The sequence below is a fragment of the Odocoileus virginianus genome, chromosome 1 (assembly GCF_023699985.2).
Source record: "Odocoileus virginianus isolate 20LAN1187 ecotype Illinois chromosome 1, Ovbor_1.2, whole genome shotgun sequence".
In the NCBI taxonomy this organism is placed as follows: domain Eukaryota; kingdom Metazoa; phylum Chordata; class Mammalia; order Artiodactyla; family Cervidae; genus Odocoileus; species Odocoileus virginianus.
In genome coordinates, this window is record NC_069674.1 from 87949481 (window position 1) to 87968252 (window position 18772).

The following is an 18772-nucleotide window of genomic DNA, read 5'->3' on the forward strand; positions in this document are numbered from 1 at the left end:
ACAGAATTATATCCTTAGAAGAAAATCAATCTTGTGAAATAATCTGAAAAAATGTTCATTTTATGATTTTTTAAATGTTTCAAAGTTATACTAGGTTTTTATATTGACTGCTTAAAATATGAGGTTTTTATTCCATTACTTTGATTTTTTTAAATAAGGATCTGAAAAAAATGGTACATAAATATAAAATGTTTACTTATAATATAAAACTCATTTACTTTTTAATTCATTGAATCATTAGAATTTTGAAACTTCTTGTATAGTTAATATTTTAATGCAAAGTACTATTTTATTTTATTTACTACCACTTTTTAAATGTCATTATTTCCGAATCTACTAGCTTTGCTGCTATTTTATTAAGAGTTACAAATAAGTTGTTAGGCATTTGCTCTGAATTTCCATGATAGCTTAAAACTTAATTAGTTTCTATTCATCAGAATTGTGACTTGAATTTCATCGTGGTGTTGATTTAAATTTATTCTGAAATGAAGTGATTCATTATTAAAAGCTTGTTCTTTTTTCTTTTTACAAGTACAATTTATTAAATTAAAGTAATTTTCATTAGTAGAATTCCTGTAGTTCATAAGTAGTTGAAGTGAGATGAAAGTTCTTCTGAAGTTTTGGGTTTTTTCTTTTTCCTAATCCGTAAGATAAACTCTCACTTTGATCTGTATCACATTGGCTAGTTTCATCGGTTATTAGATTTCCCTCGTCTTTCTTTTGAAAAGTGATGTTTTGAAGATGTTGGACTTCATTCACACAATTTACTTTTCTGTACACATGTGTTGATAATTTTGTAGTATCTATTGTGTGGATTCAAGGAACTTCTTTCTATCTACCAATTATTTCTAACTCAATTATTTGATAATTACCAGAACTTTCATTTTGACCAACCTTCCTCTACTTTGGTGGCATTAAGCACTGTGTTACTTTGATATATACTTGAGGTCCACAAATTAACTTTTTTCCTAGTCAAATAAACAAAGAATCTGTTTCCTCTCCTACCACAAATCCCGACTCTCTTCTCAGGCCTTCCCATGATCATGGACTCCGAAATGAGATAGAAGTGTTAAACGTGGTGTCCCGGAGCATTCCTGATGTTTTAGAGAATGTTGTACATGATATTAGCTGTTGTCCTTTAGTTAATGTACCTGTCCTCAGAGACAAGTGAAAAGTCACAGTTGAAAATATAAAGAAGTAATTGGAGTTCACCGGGACCAGGGGTTTATTAAACGGTTTCTAAGACAAATATGAAGCATATGTAGAACTGAATGTAGACGACATGAGGCAAAGAGAAGCTTTTCCAAACTCTTAAGTGCCAGAAACCTCGCCCACCCACAAAGCCATGAAGTTACCCACATGTTAAATGTTTAAGCAATTTACCATTTTATAGCAGTGAATTTGCCACCTTAAAAAAATAAAAGGTGAAATTACATTCTATTTTGGGTGGGGGATAGGAAGACAGCCGTATCTTTGTTATGTATACATGAAAAAGAACATTTAGAAATGGCATCCTCACTGGTTAATATTGTTCTTACTATAATTTAAATGTAGTAAGTAAGTGAATGGTTCAAGAAGAGACCAAAGAATATTTTCTTGGTGGAAGTTTAAGCACATTTGTTGAACTCAACCTAGATAAAATATTCTGCTGTATTTCAGTGGAGACAAGCCTGTCCAAACTGTAAGTTTGTTTTATGAAGGCAAAAAAATTTATATTTCTCCAGTTATCATGACCATTTTTAAACCTTCTACTGCAGTTGTAGAAATCTGCCTTATTTTTAAAATTAAAATTGATTGCATTGTACCAGCTGAATGTTTTTCTGGACCTCATAAGTAGCTGGTGTATTTTAGAATTCAAAGTTAGTAGCAGAGAGTTATGTATATACTTAAATTTTATGTTATTGGTATTAGGATGTATATCTGCTGGAGATTATCTTCTGGCTTTCATGATGCCATCAGGTTTTCTCACGTGGTGAAAGAGAATTTTGAGATGCATCCTATTTCTTCATGCTCAAATTTTGTCAACCTGAAAATCACTGCTGATGGTGACTGCAGCCATGAAATTAAAAGATGCCTGATTCTTGGAAGAAAAGCTATGCTAAAACTAGACAGAGTATTAAAAAACAGAGACGTCACTTTGCCAACAAAGGTCTGTAGAGTCAAAGCTATGGTTTTTTCAGTAGTCATGTATGGATGTGAGAGTTGGACCATAAAGAAGGCTGTACACCAAAGAATTGATGCTTTTAAACTGTGGTGCTAGAGAAGATTCTTGAGAGTTCCTTGGATAGCAAGGAGATCAAACCAGTCAATCCTAAAGGAAATCAACCCTGAATGTTCATTGGAAGGACTGATGCTGAAGCTCCAATACTTTGGCCACCTGATGTGAACAGCTGATTTATTGGAAGAGACCCTGATGCTGGGAAAGATTTCTGGCATGCAGAGAAGGGAGCAACAGAGAATGAGGTGGTTGGATGGCGTCACCAGCTCCATGGACATGAGTTTCAGCAAACTCCGGGCGATGGTGAAGGACAGGGAGGCCTGGTTTGCTGCAGTTCATGGGGTCACAGAGTCAGACATGACTTAGCATCTGAACAGCAACAAGGTCAATATCCTTATCTGATCCTTTAAAACTGACATGTTTATCACGTAGTAAGTATTCAGGAAAGGAGCTGTGTTATTCTCCTATGTTTTACTACTTGATGTCTTAAAGTTGCCCTCTAATTTAAAGTACATGGTTTGTTGTTGTTCAGTCCTAAGTCGTGTCCAACTCGATGTGGCCCCATGGACTGCAAAATGCCAGGCTTCCCTGTCCTTCAGCGTCTCCTTAAGCTTGCTCAGATGCATGTCCACTGAGTTGGTGATGCTGTCTCACCATTTTATCCTCCGCTGCCTCTTCTCCTCCTGCCTTCAGTCTTTCCCGGCATCAGGGTCTTTTCCAAAGTCTTCGCATCAGGTGGCCAAAGGATGGGAGCGTCAGCTTCAGCATCAGTCCTTCCAATGAATATTCAGGCCTGATTTCCTTTAGGATTGACTTCGTTGATCTCCTTGCTGTCCAAGGGACTCTCAAGAATCATTCCAGCACCACAGTTTGAAGGCATCAATTCTTCGACACTCAGCCTTCTTTATGGTCCATCTCTCATATCCATGACTACTGGAAAAGTCATAGCTTTGACTATATGGACCCTTGTCAGCAAAGTGATGTCTCTGTTTTCTAATACACTGTCTACATTTGTCGTAGTTTTCATTCCAAGGAGCAGGCATCTTTTAATTTCATGGCTGCATTCACCATCCAGTGACTTTGGAGCCCAGGAAAATAAATCTGTTACTGCTTTTACTTTTCCCTCGTCTATTTTACATGAAGTGATGGAACTGGATACCATGATCTTAGTTTTTTGAATGTTGAGTTTTAAGACAGCTTTTTCACTCTCCTTTTTCACCCTCATCAAGAGGCTCTTTAGTTCCTTTACACTTTCTGCCATTATAGTAGTATTATTTGCATAGCTGAGGTTATTGATATTTCTCCTGGAAATCTTGAATCCAGCTTGGGATTCACCCAGTCTAGTATTTCGCATCATGTACTCTGCAAATAAGTTAAATAAGCAGGGTGACAATATACAGTCTTGATGTATGTTTTCTCAGTTTTGAACCAGTCCATTGTTCCATGTCCAGTTCTAACTCTTGCTTCTTGACCTGCTTACAGGTTTCTCAGGATGCAGGTAAGGTGGTCTGGTATTCCCATCTCTTGAAGAATTTTCCACAGTTGGTTGTGATCCACACAGTCAAAGGCTTTAACATAGTCAATGAAACAGAAGTAGATGTTTTTCTGGAATTCCCTTGCTTTCTCTATGATCCAGTGAATGTTGGGAATTTGATTTCTGGTTGCTCTGCCTTTTCTAACTGAGCTTGTACATCTGAAAGTTCTCTTTTCATGTACTGTTGAAGCCTAGCTTGAAGGATTTTGAGCATTACCTTGCTAGCATGCAAAATGAGAGCAATGGTAGTTTGAACATTCTTTGGCATTGCCCCTTCTTTGGCATTGAAATGAAAAGTGACCTTTTCCAGTCCTGTGGCCATGACTGAGTTTTCCAAATTTGTTGGCATATTGACTGCAGCATTTTAATAGTATCATCTTTTAGGATTTGAAATAGCTCAGCTGAAATTCTATCACCTCCTCTTGCTTTGTTGGTAGTAATGCCTCCTAAGGCTTACTTGACTTCCTACTCCAGGGTGTCTGGCTCTTGGTGAGTGACCACACCATTGTGGTTGTCTGGGTTATTAAGACCTTTTTGTAGAATTCTTATGTGAATCTTGCCACCTCTTCTTAATCTCTTCTGCTTCTGTTAGGTCCTTGATATTTCTGTCCGGTATTATCTCCATCCTTGCATGAAATGTTGCCTTGGTAGCTCCACAGTTTTCTTGAAGAGATATCTAGACTTCTCCATTCTACTGTTTTCCTCTACTTCTTTGGACTTTGCTTTGAAGAAGGCCGTCTTGTCTCTCCTTGCTATGTGCTGGAACTCTGCGTTCAGCTGGGTATGTCTTCACCTTTCCCCTTGCTGCTTCTTTCCCTTCTTGCATCAGCTATGTGTAATGCCTCCTCAGACAAGCACTTTGACTTCTTGCGCTTCTTTTTCTTTGGTGTGGTTTTGGTCACTGACTCCTGTACAGTGTTCCAAAACTCTGTCCATAGTTCTTCAGGCACTCTGTCTGCCAGATCTGATCCCTTGCATCTGTTCGTCACCTCCACTCATAATCATAAGGGATTTGATTTAGGTCATACCTGAGCAGCCTATGATTTTCTACTTTCTTCAGTTTAAGCCTGAATTTTGTTGCAATAAGGGGCTCATGACCTGAGCCACAATCAGATCCAGTCTTGTTTTTGCTGACTGTATAGAACTTCTCCATATTCCACTGCAAAGAATATAATCAAATCTGATTTCAGTATTAACCATCTGGTGATGTCCATGTGTAGAATTTTCTCTAGTGTTGTTGAAAGAGGTGTTTGCTATGACCAGTATGTGCTCTTGACAAAACTTTCGGCCTTTGCCCTGTTTCATTTTGTATTCCAAGGCCAAACATGCCTGTTATTCCAGGTATCTCTTGGCTTCCTACTTTTGCACTCTAATCCCCTATCATGAAAGTACATCTTTGTTTGCTGTTAGTTCTAGCAGATCTTCAAGGTCTTCATAGAACTGTTCAACGTCTTCTGCATTAGTGTTTGGGGCATAGACTTTGATTACTGGATATTGAATGGCTTGCCTTGGAAAAAAACTGGGATTATACTCTCTCTTTTAGATTGTACCCAATTACTGCATTTTGGACTCTTGCTGACTATGAGGACTACTTCATCTCTTCTAAGGGATTCTTTCCCACAGTAGTAGATACAATGGTCATCTGAATTAAATTTGCCCATTCTCATTGACTTTAGTTCACTGATTCCTAACATGTGGATGTTCACTCTTGCCATCTCCCGCTTGACCATGTGCAAGTTTACCTTGATTCATGGACCTCACAAGCCAGGTTCCTGTGCAATACTGTTCTTTACGGCATTGGATTACCACCAGACACCTAAACAACTGAGCATCATTTCTGCTTTGGCCCAGTGGCTTCATTCTTTCTGGAGCTATTAGTAATTACCTTCCGCTCTTCCCCTTTAGCATCTTGAACACTTTCTGACCTTGGGGGGCTCATCTTCCAGGGTCGTGTCTTTTTGTCTTATCATATCGTACTGTTCATGGGGTTCTTGTGGCAAAAATATTCGAGTGGTTTGCCATTCTCTCCTCCAGTGGACTGTGTTTTGTCAGGACTCTTCACTATGACTCATCCATCTTGGGTGATGCTGCATTGCATGGCTTACTGCTTCGTTGAGTTATGCAAGCCCCTTGTCTCAGGACAAGGCTGAGATCCATGAAGGGAGTAACCTCTATAAACGTAAACCTCTACTAAAACGAGTTAGGAGACAAGAAGAGGGAGCTCTCACAGCCTGAGATTTATAGCAGAGGCCAACAGGGAGAAGAAACACTCCTTTCCTGACCCGACTCAGTGAATGGAAAGCCATGACCTCTTCTCCCAGAAGAGGAAGCCCTCCAACTTCCTTTTCCCTCAGTAGAAGCCTTCTCCTTTTCTTGTGTGGGAACTTAAATGTGGGTCACCATGTTTACAGATGCCCCAATTCACAGTTCTTTTCTGATCCCAAGTGAAATAACCCATCATTGTTGTTGTTTAGCCGCTAGGTCGTGTCTGACCTTTTGGTGACCCCATGGACTGTAGTCCACCAGGCTCCTCTGTGGGATTTCCCAGGTCACCATCTTTACTTTAGGTTAACAGTGGGATCCATGGGCAGTTTGTCAGTATATAGATAGTTTGCCCAGAGCTCACTTTTCATGAACTTTTTCCTTAATTTCATGGACTCTCTGGTGAACAGCTTAGGCCTACTGATTTATTTAAGTGTTGTTAACATTTTTTGTTTTCAAGGAGCTAGGGTATGTTGAATCTTACAGACCGATGGCTGGGGTTGAAAGTCTTCCATTCGTAGTTTAGAATCTCATGACTTGATGAGGACTTTTAAAAAATCATTGTACATGTACCATAGCCTTCACTTCAACCTAGATGTTTTCTGCTACAACACCTGTTTCTGTGAGAAAAATTAGATTTTATCTGATCGGTAAATAAGGGAGTTTGGTTCATTTAATGTGAAGTGGTACCAGCTCATGTGCAACTTCTCTTAGATAAAAACAGCCACAAGAAGTAGAACAGAATAACCTTGGAAGGAAAGGGAAATACCCTCAACCTACCATCTGCAGAAACCTTTTGATGTTAAAAAATTTTTCTCTGATATGATAGCTTCTGAGAGCTGTGCACTCAAATATTCCTCCATGTTTATGGATTAGGATATTGTTTTCTCACAATCCAGTCATTTGTTTGCTTTGTGTATTAAAATCTATTTTCTTAGTAATAAAGTTATGATTGTTATGTTTTGCTTTTTATTATATGCTGTTTTTCTTTATCTGTATCAATTTTTTTTTGATCTTAAACCCTGTGATATCATGTTATATTGATACAACCTTCATTTTTGGTAGCATTCGCATGGTATGCCTTTTTCATACCAGTACATACTTAAATGTCTAATGAAACCTATCTTAACTGTAAAATACATACTTTCAGGATAGTTTTCATTAGACATTTATATTTTAACCAGCCTAGAGTTAGATTTTTGTTAAAAATCCAATCTGATAAATCTCTCACTTAAGAAATAGTTGAAAGTATCACATTTATCTTTTATTAGTTTTGTATTTGGGGTTCTTTCTACAAGCTCATTTTCTTGACTGTTGATATTGGCCACTCATTTTGTTCGCTACTTGACTTTGCTCCTACACTTTGCTGCATTGATACAGATAATCCTTTAGTCACTCTGCAAGTTGAGAAACTATAAAATTGTATATAGCTTTAATTAAATAGCATTACTTTTTAATATACATAACTAGCTGTAAGTTAACCAAATGTAAGGTCTCTACTTTCTGTCCTCCAAAAAAAAAAAAAGACTCAGCACACTTTATCTATTGAATGTTCTCATTACAATATAATATATTCTTGTCTAGAGTTTATTTTTTATATCTTTTTCATTGTTGGAGTTATAATTTCCTTTAAAAAAAAAATTTTTTTTTTTTTATTATTTATTTCTTTTCGGCCGTGCTGGTCCTCGTTGCTGCCCCAGCTTTCTCTCGTTGAGGGGGTGGGGCTCCTCTCCGGTGCGGTGTGTAGGCTTCACATTGCAGTGGGCCCTCGTTGCTGAGCACAAGCTCTCGGGCGTGAGAGCTTCCGCAGTTGCGGCACGCGGGCTCAGCCGGCGAGGCTTGTGGTCCCTGGAGCGCGGGCTTGGTAGTTAGGGCACAGCGGCTGAGCTGTTCGGCGGCAGGTGGAATCTTACCGCAGCAGGGTTCAGACCTGTGGCCCTTGCATTGGCGGGCAGGTGCTTAACCACCGGGCTACCAGGGGAGTCCTATCGTTTGCTTTTATAATTAATAATTAATATAATTAACTGGTATTTTATAAATTAATTTTACACTGTCTTTTAGGACACTCTCTTAGGAAAATTAAAAATGAGCACCTGCTCCCAGCTCTGACTTCCCATCGAGGTTCCCCAGGTCCTGGCAGCTTGCAGGAATTTCCTCCTGGGCCAACTCTAATGGCAGTTTCCTGATGTGGACATCCAGTCCCAATTGTATCATAAGTCATCATTCCTTCTCTAATTAATGTGTTGCCGCCATTTCCACTCTTTCCTTTCTGTGCATTTTAAGTTTCTATGCAAGCTATGATCACCAATTATAAGGCTCTTGTCTTTTCTGTGCCTTGTGCTGTTTTTACACAAACTCTCTTCCTACCACCCAGTTTTCTTACGCTAGTGTGAGATTTTTCTGAACTCAAAATTTGTCAGAAGACTTGTATTAAACAAGAAGTGTGTGTGTGTGTGTGGCTATCAATCTAGGCTGGCAGTAGGGCTGCCCAGGTTGTGTACTACAAAATTCTAGGGCATTCCATTCACTTGAAGTGTGTTGGGCTTGGTGGCCTCTGGCATTTCATGGTATCTGACTAGTGCAGATAATTGCACAGTTGAAAGAGTTAAATAGTCCTGTGAGGCTTTTAACTTTCAATAGCAGTGTTGTTTGCTAGTCCAGCTAGTAGGGGGCTATATAGTGATCTGGCCTTACGGGCTCCGGAGAGACTCTCACCCTCCTGGCCTCAGATCCATACCATGACTGCGGTTTCCAAAACTGCCTCAATTTGAGGGAATTAGCCTGCTTTCTGTAGTAAGCACACAGCAATTTTAGGCTCAGCTAAATGTATAAAACTCACAAGACTAGAAGCCGTAGAGCTCTAGTCAAACTACATAGCTCTAGTTTTATCAGCTTTGTGAGAGATTTCAGGGTAGGGGAAAAGACAGGACAGAGGTGGGCGTGGCCTGAATCAGCCCTGAATATTCATTGGAAGGATTGATGCTGAAGCTCCAATACTTTAGCCGCCTGATGTGAAAATACCCTGATGTTGGGAAGGATTGAGGGCAGGAGGAGAAGGGGGTGACAGAAGATGAGATGGTTGGATGGCATCACCGATTCAATGGATGTGAACTTGGGTAAACTCCAGGAGATGGTGATGGACAGGGAGGCCTGGTGTGCTGCAGTCCACGGGGTCACTAAGAGTTGGACATGACTTGGCAAGTGAACAACAGCAACAACAACAAAGCTACAAACAGGGACTGACATCTTTTGCAGTTGCTGATAGTCATCAGCTTCCAGGTCCTAGCTAGGGGATGCCTGGCTGCAAATTACTTGGAAGCAGAATCTTGTGTTGTTAGCTCATTCACAATTCTTCCAGCCTGTGTGTGGTTCACTAGTCAGGAGTTCCCGTAAGTGACGTTGCTTGGGAAAAAACATGAAGTTTTACTTTCATAAGTTTTAAAGGACACCGCTTAGGGGAAGGTGAGCCCAGGATTTAGGGGAAGGTGAGCCCAGGATTTCTTCTCACAAACATTTAAAAAATTTTTATTTTTAATTGGAGGATAATTGCTTTACAATGTTGTGTTGCTTTCTGCTCTACAACAATGTGAATCAGCTATAGATGTACACATGTCGCCTCCCTTTTGAGCCTCCCTGCTGCCTCCCCCATCCCACACCTCTAGATTGTCACCGTGTGCAGGCTGGGATCCTTGTGTCATATAGCAGCTTCCTGCTAGCTCTCTGTTTTATACATGGTACTGTGTATATGTCAGTGCTACCCTGTCAACTCATCCTACCCTGTCCTCACCCCACTGTGTCCACAAGTCTGTTCTCTACATCTGCATCTCTATTTGTGCCATGCAGATAGGTTCATCTATATCATTTTTCTAGATTCCATATATATATGCATTATACAATATTTATTTTTCTCTTCCTGACTTACTTCACTCTGTATGACAGACTCTAGGATCATCTACCTCAATACAACTGACTCAATTTTGTTCCTTTTTCTAGCTGAGTAATATTCCATTGTGCATATGTACCAAACATTTTTTTTGTACCAAAAATTTACAATTTTATTTTATTTTGCTTTTATTCTTTGTTCTTTTAGTTTCTTTATGAATCAAGCATTTTTAAGGAAAAAGTCTTTATTGTAACCTTAGATTTCAAGAGGAAGCAGCTAAATATTTTCAGCTGACGATACATAATGCTCCTCTGTTGGCTCGGTGGTAAAGAATGTTGCTTGTTAATGCAGGAGATGCCAGTTGGATCCCTGAGTCAGGAAGATCCCCTGGAGAAGGAAATGGCAACCCACTCCAGTATTCTTGCCTGGGAAACTCCATGGACAGGCAAGCCTGGCAGGCTGCAGTCTGTAGGGTCGCCAGAGAGTTAGACATGCCTTAGCAACTAAAGAACAACAACAAATAGTTAATGAAAAGTTCCAAGAAAGTTATTGACTATCTATTAAATTAATATACATTGCTCATTATCTCATAATTATCTTTAAAAATGGAATAGTAATTTTCCCTGGAAAAGCAAAATGTAATGGGTGAAAAAACTCACTCCTTTCTTTTATAGAAAGAACATAATAAGGTGTTTCTTTGTCTGTTTTTCAAAGAGAACATTTCCATATGAGTGAACAGAGAGGAAGGGAGTGTCAGACTTTATTTTTTTGGGCTCCAAAGTCACTGCAGATGGTGATTGCAGCCATGAAATTAAAAGACGCTTACTCCTTGGAAGGAAAGTTATGACCAACCTAGAAAGCATATTAAAAAGCAGAGACATTACTTTGCCAACAAAGGTCCGTCTGGTCAAGGCTATGGTTTTTCCAGTGGTCATGTATGGATGTGAGAGTTGGACTATAAAGAAAGCTGAGCGCTGAAAAATTGATGCTTTTGAACTGTGGTGTTGGAGGAGACTCTTGAGAGTCCCTTGGACTGCAAGGCGATCCAGCCAGTCCGTCCTAAAGGAGATCAGTCCTGGGTGTTCATTGGAAGGACTGATGTTGAAGCTGAAACTCCAATACTTTGGCCACCTCGTGTGAAGGTGGAAAAGACCCTCATTGGAAAAGACCCTGATGCTGGGAGGGATTGGGGGCAGGAGGAGAAGGGGATGACAGAGGATGAGATGGCTGGATGGCATCACTGACTCAATGGGCATGAGTTTGAGTAAACTCCGGGAGTTTGTGATGGACAGGGAGGCCTGGCGTGCTGTGATTCATGGGGTCACAAAGAGTCGGACATGACTGAGCGACTGAACTGACTGACTGACTGGTAAAAAGGATTAGTATTAGTATACAAGGTGAGTCTATTTTAAAATGCTTCTAGTTAATAAACACACATCAGTTCAGTCGTTCACACATAAATTGAACAAATAATTCTTGAGTTTTAAAAATTTGATGTTGCAAAGGAATACATATATTTCTTTATGCTCATTGTATATGTGCATTTGTATTTTAAATAGCTTAATTTAAAGCTATTGTGATTTTGGTTTTTATGTCCCATGAAAGATAGTACTGTATCACCTCAATACTTTGATGAAAAGAGCATAAATCACCCGAGACCTTAAATTTAAATGAAAAATAATGCTTAAAAAATAGTTACCTAAACAATTTCAAGAAAAAACACTAACACAGCTAAAAGAATTCTATATAAAATTCTTCTGGATTTACTTTTAAGAAGTAGATGCTTATTTGTTAAATTCCAATTATTACTTTGAAAGGAATTCTTCTAAAACCTTTATGTTCTTGGATAAGTAGTCCCTTGAATTTTATTAATATTGATAATTTCTTATGGGTTCATTTATTTCTATCTTGCCTAGTTTCAAATTACAAATTATGAAGAAAGTTGAATGACTTGATGTAACCATAGTCTTTATGCACTGACTCTGGCACAAATAGAAACAGCATTTTATATGTCAGTGAATGTTTACTACTTCTGCGTTTATAAAGAATGATTCATTTTATTAAGTATTTATCACTGGAAACAACTACAAGTTAATATAAATTGATAAAAATAATTGCAATATTTTAATTGTATGTTTTAAATTTTATTTATTTTTTTATTGAAGGATAATTGCTTTACAGAGTTTTGTTGTTTTCTGTCAAACCTCAACATGAATCAGCCATAGGTATACATATATCCCCTCCCTTTTGAACCTCCCTCCCATCTCCCTCCCCATCCCACCCCTCTAGGTTGATACAGAGCCCCATTTGAGCTTCCTGAGCCATTCAGCAAATTCCTGTTGGCTATCTATTTTACACATGGTAATGTAAGTTTCCATGTTACAATTTCCATACATCTCACCCTCTCCTCCTGTCTCCCCATGTCCACAAGTCTATTCTGTCTGTCTCTCCATTGCTGCCCTGTAAGTAAATTCTTAAGTACCATTTTTCTAGATTCTGTATATATGCTTTAGAATACAATATTTATCTTTCTCTTTCTGACTTACTTCACTCTGTATAATGGGTTCTAGGTTCATCCACCTCATTAGAACTGACTTAAAGGCATTCCTTTTATGGATGAGTAATATTCCATTGTGTATATATACCACAACTTCTTTATCCATTCATCTGTCGATGGACATCTAGGTGCTTCCATGTTCTAGCCATTGTAAATAGTGGTGCAGTGAACAATGGGATACATGTGTATTTTTCAATTTTGGCTTCCTCAGGGTGTATGCCTAGGCGTGGGAATGCTGGGTTGTATGGTGGTTTTAGTCCTAGGTTTTTAAGGAATCTCCATACCGTCTTCTATAGTGGCTGTATCAATTTACATTCCCACCAACAGTGTAAGAGTGTTCCCTTTTCTCCACACCCTCTCCAGCATTTATTGTTTGTAGAGTTTTTGATGATGGCCATTCTGACCGGTGTGAGGTGATATCTCATTGCAGTTTTGATTTGCATTTCTCTAATAATGAGCGATGTTGAGCATCTTTTCATGTGTTTGTTAGCCATCTGCATGTCTTCTTTGGAGAAATGTCTGTTTAGGTCTTTTCCCCACTTTTTGATGGGATTGTTTGTTTTTCTGGTATTGAGTTGTATGAGCTGCTTGTATATTTTGGAAATTAGTCCTTTGTCAGTTGTTTTATTTGCCATTATTTTCTCCCATTCTGAGGGTTGTCTTTTCACAGGAAGGAAGAAGAAAGACAGTAGATTGCCCTGGCAAACAAAGGATACCAAAACTTCTGTCTACCAGTTAAGAACAAAACTAACTAAAGCACAAACTGTAAAACAAAACTAAAGCAAGTTTCCAGTTGGGAAATAAAACAATGAAAATAAAACTAACAAATATGTTGAGAGGAAAGGAAAGAAAGAAAAGAAAAGAAAGACTTGATATGCAAAGTTAAATAGAGGTAGATAAAGAATATTTATATACATTAAAGGTAACTACAAGGCGAAAAGAACAGTAAGAAAAGCAAACAAAGGAATAAATGTAGAAAAAATAATGATAGGTTTAAAAAATTAAGAATTAAAATTAAAAAAAAAATAAAAAAGAAAACTCCACAGAACTACAAAAATCTGGAAGAATTTACAGAACAAATCAAAACATAAGAATAATAAATGTTTTCTTGAGTCACTGCTGTCAGAGTCCTTTTGCTTGCTGGGAGTCACAGTCCACCTCACCTCCCTAGGATGCCCTTCAACTGGTACTGATCTCTAGACCTGCTGTGGGGGCAGCTCAGATTCTAATCTGGTCCTGCTCCTCTGTGTTCTTGCCTCCAATGTCCACAGCTATCAGAACTAGTGCGTTTTATTTTGTGGGAGCTCTCAGTGTCCTCTTATATATTCCATAGACACAGAATCTGCCTAGTTGATCGTGTTGATTTAATCTGCAGCTTATACAGCTGGTGGGAAGGTTTGGGGTCTTCTTCCTTAGCCACACTGCCCCTGGGTTTCAGCTGTGGTTTTATTTCCACCTCTGCATGTGGGTCATCCACTGGGGTTTGCTCCTGAGGCCGCCCTGGAGGACTTGGGTTTGCCCCAGTGGGGGCCAGGTGCGGAGGGGGTGCAGCTGCTTGGGTCACAGGGGTTCTGGCAGCACCAGGTACTCAGGAGAGTTGGCGGCTAGGGCAGCAGGAAATATATTGTTCTAGAAGGTTATGGCAAGCAGTATTTGCCAGTACACTCCAGTGTTCTCTCCTGGAGAACCCCCTGACAGAGAAGCCTGGCAGGCCACAGTCTACAGGTCCAAAGAGTTGGACACGGCCGAAGCGACCCTGTCTGCATAGACGCAAGAGTTTCTTTTTTGCCTGTGACAGCTCTGCCCCAGTGAGCATTGAGCATGACGGTGCTGCTTGGCTTGTGGGGACCCCGGCAGCACAACGTGTGCAGGGCCACGGGCTGCCTCCGCTGCCGGAGTTACGGCTGGCCATCAGAAGGCCTCCTTGGCCAGTCTTTCTCCATAGCCCCACCCGTTCAGGCACTTAGAGGGCTCCCTTGCTGGGGCCCTTCTTTGTTGTTTTGGCACATCAGGCGCCTAGAGGGGGGCCCCCTGGCTGGGGTCCCATTCTGTAGATCAGCACGTCAGGCACTTAAAGCAGCAGCCTGGGTGGGTCCTGCTCTGTAGTTCACTGCACCAGGTGTTTGATGGGCCAGACTCTCCATTGTTCGGCTGCCAGTGCTGGCGTGTGGGGGACAGAGAGGGTTTGGTGATGGCTCCACCCGCTTTGCGTGACTCAACAGTATTGTCTTGCTTTCATGGCTGCCCAGCTTTCCTCCACAGGCATTTCCCACCACAGTCTCCTGCCTCACATCCTCTCAATCCATCTCTCCAAAGTCAACAGCAGCCCTCACCCTGGGATTGCCCCACAATCCCTAAACTCCAGCTCCCGGCTGTGGCGCCTTCCAGGGGACCTGTGTCTCTGTCCAGGGTATATAAGGCTGCAGCAAGGGCTGTCTGATTCCCATTCCATTTAGGCTGCCATGGATCAGCTTCTTCACTTCCAGCCTTAAATGTTTCTCCTCTGACTCAGACAGTTGCCCCAGTGTGGGGATTGGACCCCTGCTTCAGTTCCCTCACCTGCTGAGGGCATATCCAGACCCACTAACACTCCTGTTTTTCTCCATAGTTCCTTCATCCTACCGAGTTTCACGTGCTTCTATGTATTCTTTTCCACTGGTATTGGTCCTCCTGTCTGCTCTCAGCTGATGTTCTGCTGATGCAGTTCTGAGTCTGAAGGTGTATTCCTGATGTATCCTTGGAGAGAGATGTGCTCCACGTCCACTTACTGCTCTGCCATCTTGTTCTCTCTGTATGTGTTTTGAGCTTCTTTAATGTCATGTTAATCAAGGAAAAGTGAATGGTATTCTAATTGTTACCTTTTATGTTATTTTACAGGTGCATTTTCTTGATTATGAATCAGTACCATTTGGTCAGAAAATGGAAAAGGTAATGCAGATTAGAGAGTTTGCCAAGGAAGCGAAAAAAAGAAATATTTTATTATCTGGCCTTCTCATATATTTCCCGCAGGTAGGTAAAAATGTTGGTAAGATTGTATGTTCTGTAGACTACAGTTTTTTTGGTGGGAACCTTATTTTGTTAAAAGCAAAGAAATATTAATGAAATTTGGGGCTGGAAAATTATTTATCTATTCATGTTCTGAAGCAGTTGGAAACTCTTGAATTCTAAGGAAAAATTAAAAATCAAAACGAGTGTTTTGATTGGGGGGAAAAGATGAAATTTGGCAAACATCTCATACGGAGTAGCCCACATAGAATTGCCAGATATGGAAACTAAAAAAATAGAATCCCCAGTTATTTGAGTTTCAAATAAATATTAATTTTGAGTACATCCCAGTTTTGGAGTTTGAAATTTGAATTTCATATTTAACTGGACTTTTGTGTTTAACTGGCAACCCTAAGGTCATGACTCTTAGCCGTTTGTATAATTTAATACATTTATTTCTTTGATGCTGTGCTAAAGATGTTGGTAATCAAGGTTTTAATCACTTGAAAGCGGTGGCTGGCATACAGATTGCATGAGGGCATGGTATTTAACTAAAGAAAAACTCTTATTGTCACTGTCTTTTAATAGACAGTTACTTGAGCTGAAGGCAAAATGAATTAGTGTTAGAGATGCTTTGTGCAGAGAAATGCTATTTAAATCAAATTGTTTCAAGAATCTGTTAGAGATAATGGATTTGCCCTTTGTCGTGCATAGACACCTTTTATGGAACTAGCAGAATGCTTTATGGTGTCTTAGAGGTGTACCACACAGAACTCAGGGAAGTAAAATAGTCGACTGCTTTTTTCTTTTTTTTTAATGGTCTGGAATAAAAGTGATTGGGTACTGACTGTCCAGGGAATGAGAGGTATTTAAAGTTATATGGTTGATGACTAGCATATATTGTTTATGAAATATTTAAGGTGCCTTTTTAAGCCTGAAGGTAACATTTCTTTTGAAACAAATGGATTTTAGTTAAGTGTAGGGGTCATCTTTTGGCCAATCTCTTGTTTTTCTTTAACTTTGAAGTGGTTTTCCTCTGTTTTCAACCTAGACAGGCATGACCTTCAGTTGGTCACAAGGACATGGCAAAGTTTAGTTCACTTAGGATCGTGGAATTGTAAAATGTTTGTCCTGTAGGGTTCCTGAAGTCAGCACAACCAAGGCCTGAAGAGCTACATGTACTTGCACACGGTTATAAAACTGGCAGAGTAAGAATAAGAACTGGGGTCTGTGTCTTCCTTCAGGAATGTTTCCTTTTCAGTGTATTGTCTTTGGTTATACTCTGGGTTGTCATGGTGGGAAAAATAAGTTGGTTCTTTCTCTTGTGCCATGCGAGGGTGTCATGGAGGCTCATGACTAATGCTGTGCTTTGCAGATATAAAATAGAGATGACTCAGGGAAACCTTATAAGCAGGGCATGGTGGAGCACACAGTTCTGGAACTCTCTGTCCTGTGACTTGGACTAAGCACAAAGGGTCTGTAGCTGGCATTCCAGGGGAGGGCCTGGTTGCCAGATGAAATAGAACATTAAATTTCAGACAAAAATTATATTTTAGCATAAGTATGTCCCAAATATTACATGGGACATATTTGCACAAAAATTTCTTTGTTGTTATTCTGAATTTCAATTATAATTGGACATCTTCCATTTTTTTTTTGATATCTTCCATTTTTATGTGCTAAACCTGGTGACACTTGTAGAGTGTTTACATAAAAATTACTCATTTTTCCACATGTGACATGTCTATACTTTTATGAACTAGAATCCAGTGAGTATCTATGTGACTCTGTACCTGATTGGAAAAATGGCCTTGTTGAAAAGGAGGAGCCTTTGCAGCCCTCTGCTTAGTATCTGACTGCTCTTTCAGGCAAACTTGGATCTCCTAAGCCAGCTGTCTGCTAAGTTACCAAAAGTAACTTAGAAAAAGATGGTCCTGCAGTGGCTTCAGGATCTGTCTCTCGTTACTTTAGGATGCAAAGATAGCTTACTTTAGCATTGCTTGTCTCTTCTTGACAATATAATAATGAAACATGAAAATGTTTAAAAGGTAGGATTTACTTTTATCCTTAAATACAGAAATGTGAATTGACTCTTCCTTGCCCAACACATTTTCTAGTGCATAATTCCACCTTAAGGAGCATTTCCAAAAGCTCCTGGGATATTTGTTGGATATGCCATTTGAAAAAGAGCTGTGCTTAAAAAAATTGGGGAAGTGGCAGTGAATAGAGTTGAATAGACTCCTTTAATTAGGGCTTCTCATGAACCTTTAGTATACTGATTTATCATTTCATAACTCCAAACTAGCAACAAGGGCTATACCATTTTCCATTTTCTCCTGTAACACTTAACCGTAGATAAATCATGGGACTAGTGTTCCCTAAAAGAGACTTTGAGAAACACTGCTCACAAATACACCATAAGTAAACAAACCACTACTCCTGCACAGTCTTTTTATGTTTCTGTACTAATTTCCCCACTTAATTGAAGCAGAACTTCTAACATCAGATGCCTACTTCACAGTGTAAAGACCAAGGATATGAAGATGTATAAGGCGGAGTTTTTGTTCACTGTTCAGAGAAGAGTGTTGGTTTCTGCTTTCCATGGTGCTGTGAGACACAACTTTTTATAGTATTCATACACTGGACTTTGTTCCCCAAATCTGATTCTGTGAGAGCCGTTGGGTGTTTTGTATGTAGTTATCATGTATACTTTTAAGTCTCTGAGCAGTTTAAACCTTTCTAGATTTCTTACACTTGTTTTTATAACATTAGCATCAAGTGCTTCTTCTTTGGGTAGGTTTTGGTCTATTAATAAGCCCCTACTTGGAAGACAGAATATTGAACTGACTTTCTGTATCTGTGTTATATATATTTTCTTTCTGGGTTAAAGAAGACCTCCCTTGTTTTGTGTGTGATGCTTCTGGTAATGTAGATGGTCTTGATTTGGGGCCAGACCTTCACAGTGTTGATGTACAAGGTGTTTATATTTAAATAGAATTACATAGGTTTTTTTTTTTCTTTTTAAACACAAGATGTTCTTAAGCCTCTGTATTTGTACAGAGTTCTTTTACACACATGTACAGGGCTTTTTGTTGTTGTTCAGTCGCTCAGTCGTGTATGACTCTCTGCAACCCCATGGACTGCAGCACACCAGGCTTCCCTGTCCTTCACCATCTCCTGGAGCTTGCCCAAGCTCATGTGCATTGGTGCCATCCAACCACCTTGTCCTCTGTTACCCCCCTCTCCTCCTGTCTTCAACCTTTTCCAACATCAGAGTCTTTTCCAATGAGTTGGCTCTTTCCATCAGGTGGCCAGAGTATTGGAGCTTCAGCT

At 39.7% G+C, this 18772-nt stretch overlaps 1 protein-coding gene across 3 annotated transcripts in view; it reads left to right on the forward strand.

Annotated features, from left to right (window-relative positions):
* Positions 1–18772, forward strand: part of CRPPA (CDP-L-ribitol pyrophosphorylase A) — a 336123-nt gene that overhangs the window by 199890 nt on the left and 117461 nt on the right. For 2 of the 3 annotated variants that reach the window (XM_070470646.1, XM_070470639.1), the window contains one exon: positions 15332–15463. The exons of the other annotated variant lie outside the window; for it this stretch is intronic. In XM_070470646.1, the coding sequence (XP_070326747.1) occupies positions 15332–15463 (132 nt within the window). The remainder of the gene's footprint in view (positions 1–15331; positions 15464–18772) is intronic. 3 annotated transcript variants of the gene reach the window in all.